The sequence below is a fragment of the Anopheles aquasalis genome, chromosome 2 (genome assembly GCF_943734665.1).
Source record: "Anopheles aquasalis chromosome 2, idAnoAquaMG_Q_19, whole genome shotgun sequence".
NCBI lineage: Eukaryota > Metazoa > Arthropoda > Insecta > Diptera > Culicidae > Anopheles > Anopheles aquasalis.
In genome coordinates, this window is record NC_064877.1 from 29,477,501 (window position 1) to 29,482,500 (window position 5,000).

The following is a 5,000-nucleotide window of genomic DNA, read 5'->3' on the forward strand; positions in this document are numbered from 1 at the left end:
CCAAAATGCACAATCGAAAGGAGACTCTCACGTGCACACAGCATACATTCCTACACACGCATACACTAGAGAACAGATTTTGCACAAAAAGCCAAAATTTAAATCATTGTGGTGTGTGTTGTGGATATGAGGTCAATGTGTTCCAATTGTATTGTTTTGCGTTCAAGAAAAATACAAAGAAAGTGATATTAGGTAATCTACCAAATTACAATATTTAGTCAACAACAAATATTTGAACACTAAAACCAATACCCCTGTACTTATTGTATACAAACTCGGTTATCAATAGTGAATCATTCTTAAGGGGTCCCATAAAGAGGGCCATGAAACAAGGTTCATATATTGCACTTTAACCAATTCATCTCCACACTTGCAACAACGGTGCGTTGCAACAATCGAAGTAACAAGCGAAACGCAAAATCGACACAAAACTCAAACGATAGCAAGCATCGGGTTTGCCACATCGAAAGTTCTTACCTCCTCGAAGGATTTAAATGCCTAAGTGGAAAAAAGGTAGGGAAGGGCAGCAGATATGGAAAAAAGAACGAAACGACAGTTGAACAACCATGGAATCGGAAACGAGAGATATCACATTCACTTGGAGAGGGCGGTAAGGAAGGCTTAACGTGAACGGATCAACTTTACGAACAACTAACGACGATCTATGTATGTACACCGGCGAGTCTGCTTTGGCCACGTTCTTAGGCTCAGAGGTGGGGTGGATTGGGTTCCGGTAGCGGATACGTACCTTCTCTTTTTTACGCAACTCCTGCAGCACTTCAGCAATCTCCTTCTTCCAGCCGTCCTGCATCGTGTGGAATGATTCGTGCGGTGTCTGAGCAAAACCAGAGCGAGCGATAATATCGAGATCCTTTTCTATTTCCCTAAACGAAGGCCTCCGGTGTGGATCGATCTCCCAGCAGCCTAAAAGATATTGGTTCAAAGGTATCGTTGTATTCGTGTTGTTTTGCTGTTTGTGAAATGTTCATCGCCGGTTGATAGTTACACTTCATTAGTCTTCCCCACGCTTCCGGGCAGGTTTTAGGAATTGGCAGAGCCAACGTGTTAACCGCTACGCCGTAGGCAACCGAGAGGGAATCGAAACCTTTGTAAGGCGTTTCGCCGGTCAGTAGCTCCCACAGCAACACACCATAGCTCCATACATCCGACGCTCTGTGAAGCAGTTTTGTCCATTTAAGAGAGAGGCACAGAGATTTATGCACATCAACGACGGTCTGGCATGGTGGCACTCACTTGGAATAGGTTCCCGATTTGATCACTTCCGGTGGCATCCATGCGAAGGTTCCTGCCGCCGACATTCGTGTGGTACGGTACGCTTCTCGGGCCAGCCCGAAGTCCGTAATTTTCAGCGTTTTATTGAGCAGATTACCCTCCTGGATCGATTCGCTTATGAGCACTGCAAGAGGATCGAGGGAAACCATTTGGGTTGGAACTTCTTTGTTTCTCGCCAGGTCAGACCGCGATTCTTTGTTCTTCGTGCCGACTTACCATTGGAACTTTTTAAATCTCGATGAATGACCGATATCGGTGCCTCACAGTGAAGGTACTTCATCCCGCGGGCGATCTGTATCGCCCAATCGACCAAAACGTTCGGCGGAATCTTGCGCCCCGTCAGGATCTTGTTTAGCGATCCACCGCGGGCAAACTCCATCACCAGGCAAGGCCGCTGCGGGTCGAGGCAAACGCTCTTCAGGGCGACGATGTTCGGGTGCTTTAGCGACCAAAAGAGCTTCGCTTCCTGCAGCACATTCTCGCGCGTCACATCGATATCATCATCCTGGCGGGACGCTTTCACCGCCACCTCCTCTCCGTTCCAAAAGGCACGATGCACCTTGCTGAAGCCCCCCACCCCAATCACCTCGCCGATCGTTAGCTCGTGATACTGGATCTCCACCGGTTGCACCTTCAGCACGGCCGGATCCTCGTTGGTGACAAAGTTGGACGGGAAGATGCCCACTCGGTCACCGATCTTGCCCGTCCACCATCCTTCGTCGCCGGAGATGCTGCTATCGGTGGACAGCACGTACACAATCTGGCCGACCCGGAGCGAGAGTTCGTCGTCGCCCTGCGCCTGGTAGTCGTACCGGGCCGTCCAGAGCGGCGACATGGTCACCAATTCGCGCGGATCGCGCTGGCTGTTCGTCGACTCAAACCCGGACCCCATCAACATCCTTTCGGCCAACCAAACATACTTCGCGGGGTCCCCGTATACCAAAACAACTGATTCCGCTGGCCCGTCCCGAACCGTCGTTTGTCGCCGTTTTTCGCCAAAACCAACAGCACCGCCGCGTTCCCTTGTGCTTCGTTCGCGAACTTAAACGCGCCCCAGTCTTTTTTACCGAGCGGAAAGTATAAAAATACTCATTTTACGAAAAAACGCAACACTCGCAGACCAAACCTAATCCGCCCATGTAGAAAACTCATGTAGCAAATCAGTGATGCCAGATTCTCCTAAAACGGGTTTTTTGTTCACCGAGCAACGGTCGCGTACCCAAAGTACTTCTCTGCAACAAAGAAATGCCTAGAACACGCAAATCTTACCTCAAATCGTTCTTTTAAGTCAATATTATCTTAGCGTTATATACAAAAGAGTAGTGTAAGCAACTTTCAAGGCTTAGTTACGATAAGAGAGAGACTATTCCGGCGATTGGAGTAGCCCGACATTGATCTCTCCGCCTGGCAATTCAAACCTAGGCCACGAGAGGTCAAACTTTGATCCTCTTTCATTAGCTTTGCCATATTCGGAAGTAATCAACGCACAATACATCGTCATATCGTCTGCCAATCCTTTGGGGGCTGGTGGGACCACCAGCTGGCGTCCACCCAGATAGTAAGCATTGGACGCCATCGCAAGCTCCGTTACTTCCACCAACAGCACGTGGGCTAGGTGCGCTCCTTGGCCTACATGTGCTAAGCGAGTACCGGCTTCTTCGATTCGTGGTGTATCCATGGTATCAGAGGACAATCCTTGAATACAGTCCTGAACTAGTCTGCAGTTGAGCAGGATTGTATGCAGCAACTTTTCAGCATTTCCACTACAATATATCGACAAGAATAGTTGTAATTCATCAACGCAGCTGCAAGTGGTTCACATAGCTTACAGTGTTTTGCTGCCTTCGAAACATCTCATTGCTTTTCCACATTCCACCGCTGCTTCGACGTGGGATGAAATGGCCTTACTTACGTTGCTGGAATGGTAGACAAACGAAGTTATAGAACTTGCTTTTAATAATAAGTAACTGGTCATCCTACGTGCTGAACTGATTAGAGTTGGGCAGCTTCTTGTTTTCACTTAGCGCTGTTCTTATGCGCTCAACATCGCTGTATACTTCCGGGAGACGAACACTCACTCCCAGTAAAAATGCTTCAATCGCTTTAAGTGCACCACGGTAGAGCTGGTTGTCGGATTCTTTCGTCATTTTGTACAATCTTTCAGGGGATTTACATACAACAGCCCCTAACTATTGTTTCGTTCTTTTCGATTCTGTGCTCTGATCAACGGCAGCTTTCAGTGCCGGAAACTCATTCCAAGAGGGAGTACGTGTTCGCTTCTTCCGAGCAAAGCAAGTGCGCTGTGGTTTCGGTTCTGCATTTAAACCGTTGTCGGGACACGCAAAATCAGACTGTAATGATAAAGTTTCATTAATATTTCCATCGATGTGTGTATCCCACGATCCTACTCACCAGGGTACCGGATTTATCTTCGTTCTTTGCTTCCATCGTCCATTGTGCGTTACAGCTGAATCGTCGCACACGTCGCTGGGGATTTCCTGTTCTTGAGCAGGCCTGCCGCTAGCCGATAAAACATCCTGATAACACACGAAACGGGTTAAAACTCTTCACCGGCATTTTATCCGCAAGGTTCTCCGTCAGCAGAACCGAGTCTGGGAAAAGGGAACGATTGTTCTACCGAGCAGCAACCACTGGGGACGTTTGATGTGTCAACTGGCAGATCAAAACAAAAACACCGTGTGTGTCTGTGTTGCGTGCGTGCGTGGGAAATACTGTGTGTCCCGTATATTTTTGCCCCAACCAACCAAAAGGCCGTGTTCCGTTTCTCGTACTGAATCCAGGACCCGCGATGTCCAAAATCGTTCGTCGTGATATTTCTCCGTTGCTGCAGGAGCTGCGGAATTTCCTGCTCGGCGTAAGTAGTCCGCGGAATGCAATCGATGCTCCAAAAACCGTCTTCAAACTAACAACTAACTACAATCTTATGTAATAATCCACGGATTCGTTCACAGCGAAAACATACTAACGCTCTGCGCTTCGAGGACGGTATTGCGGCCCGCACTCAACCGCCACCGAACTTGCCCGATGGACCGGCTCACAAGTAAGCTGACCAACGATGAACAACTGGCCGAACTGTGAACTCTATGCCCTCTTTCATTTCATTCGGCAGGTTGTCCGCCAACCACTACGTGATCCGTGATGCTCGCCGTGAGGTCGCTCCACCGATTGATCTAACTTCGCAGAAGCTGCTGGCCGAGAAAGGGTAAGTGCGTGAATCCTGGGCAGCGGGGGTTATCGAACGATATCTCATGGGTATATTGATTTCTCCTACGAATAGAGCGAGTGCAAAATTACCAACGCCGGGAAAATCCTACGGTTGGGACCAACACTAAACACGCTTGGACACGGACCATCGAAGCCCGGTTGTTAGGCATAAACTCGTGTACATGAACTGCAAAAAGAGGTAGAGTAATAAAATCTGCTTTTGTTCCAAAGGACAACACTCCGCTGTGTCTGTAGTATGATCATCATCCATCCTCGTCCGGTTCGCCGCCCGATATACAGTAAAAACGCACGATTACGGGTCGCAGGCATTGCCTTTATTCACGTTTATTATCAATACACAAAATAGATATTGATTCACTTTGCATTACAGCTTCCCCGCCACGGGGGTATCGCAGAATACTCGATAAAGGTTAAAAAAAAACAGCAAAAATGAAAACTTTAAACAATTCGCCATACAAACT

General features: G+C 48.2%; 4 protein-coding genes across 7 annotated transcripts in view; 1 reads left to right on the forward strand and 3 right to left on the reverse strand.

Annotated features, from left to right (window-relative positions):
• The window catches only part of LOC126569229 (mitogen-activated protein kinase kinase kinase 9-like), an 11,176-nt gene extending 8,757 nt beyond the window's left edge, over window positions 1-2,419 (reverse strand). Inside the window, exons 1-5 of one of the 2 annotated variants that reach the window (XM_050226183.1) lie at window positions 1,510-2,419; window positions 1,255-1,417; window positions 1,007-1,173; window positions 749-924; window positions 478-498 (exon numbers count right to left, since the gene is read on the reverse strand). In XM_050226183.1, the coding sequence (XP_050082140.1) occupies window positions 478-498; window positions 749-924; window positions 1,007-1,173; window positions 1,255-1,417; window positions 1,510-2,191 (1,209 nt within the window). In that variant the 5' untranslated portion in view covers window positions 2,192-2,419. The remainder of the gene's footprint in view (window positions 1-477; window positions 499-748; window positions 925-1,006; window positions 1,174-1,254; window positions 1,418-1,509) is intronic. The other variant, XM_050226184.1, reaches the window with a different exon arrangement.
• A 139-nt stretch (window positions 2,420-2,558) lies between these two features.
• LOC126569263 (uncharacterized) lies at window positions 2,559-3,861 on the reverse strand. The gene is made up of 4 exons (XM_050226233.1): window positions 3,706-3,861; window positions 3,274-3,644; window positions 3,123-3,209; window positions 2,559-3,056 (listed from the first exon to the last, which is right to left on the reverse strand). The coding sequence occupies exons 2-4, from the start codon at window positions 3,438-3,440 to the stop codon at window positions 2,657-2,659; spliced, it is 654 nt and encodes a 217-aa protein (XP_050082190.1). The 5' UTR covers window positions 3,441-3,644; window positions 3,706-3,861; the 3' UTR covers window positions 2,559-2,656.
• Window positions 3,862-3,989: 128 nt separating this feature from the next.
• On the forward strand, window positions 3,990-4,754 carry LOC126569270 (NADH dehydrogenase [ubiquinone] 1 alpha subcomplex subunit 7-like). Its single transcript, XM_050226239.1, has 4 exons — window positions 3,990-4,168; window positions 4,266-4,354; window positions 4,424-4,516; window positions 4,592-4,754. The coding sequence occupies exons 1-4, from the start codon at window positions 4,103-4,105 to the stop codon at window positions 4,644-4,646; spliced, it is 303 nt and encodes a 100-aa protein (XP_050082196.1). The 5' UTR covers window positions 3,990-4,102; the 3' UTR covers window positions 4,647-4,754.
• Window positions 4,755-4,831: 77 nt separating this feature from the next.
• The window catches only part of LOC126569235 (GAS2-like protein pickled eggs), a 32,232-nt gene continuing 32,063 nt past the window's right edge, over window positions 4,832-5,000 (reverse strand). For all 3 annotated transcript variants that reach the window (XM_050226192.1, XM_050226193.1, XM_050226191.1), the window contains exon 11: window positions 4,832-5,000. This exon is cut by the window's right edge and continues 2,742 nt beyond it. The gene's annotated coding sequence lies outside the window, so the exon portion shown is untranslated.

Bases quoted from the DNA above. Each gene is read 5' to 3' on its own strand.
- LOC126569263 (XM_050226233.1), bottom strand. From the start codon at position 3,440: ATGACGAAAGAATCCGACAACCAGCTCTACCGTGGTGCACTTAAAGCG. The intron at 3,210-3,273 runs GTAGGATGACCA...CTACCATTCCAG, and splicing joins AACTCTAATCAGTTCAGCAC to CAACGTAAGTAAGGCCATTT. The intron at 3,057-3,122 runs GTAAGCTATGTG...GATATATTGTAG, and splicing joins TTCGAAGGCAGCAAAACACT to TGGAAATGCTGAAAAGTTGC.
- LOC126569270 (XM_050226239.1), top strand. From the start codon at position 4,103: ATGTCCAAAATCGTTCGTCGTGATATTTCTCCGTTGCTGCAGGAGCTG. The intron at 4,355-4,423 runs GTAAGCTGACCA...TTCATTCGGCAG, and splicing joins CCCGATGGACCGGCTCACAA to GTTGTCCGCCAACCACTACG. The intron at 4,517-4,591 runs GTAAGTGCGTGA...TCCTACGAATAG, and splicing joins AAGCTGCTGGCCGAGAAAGG to AGCGAGTGCAAAATTACCAA.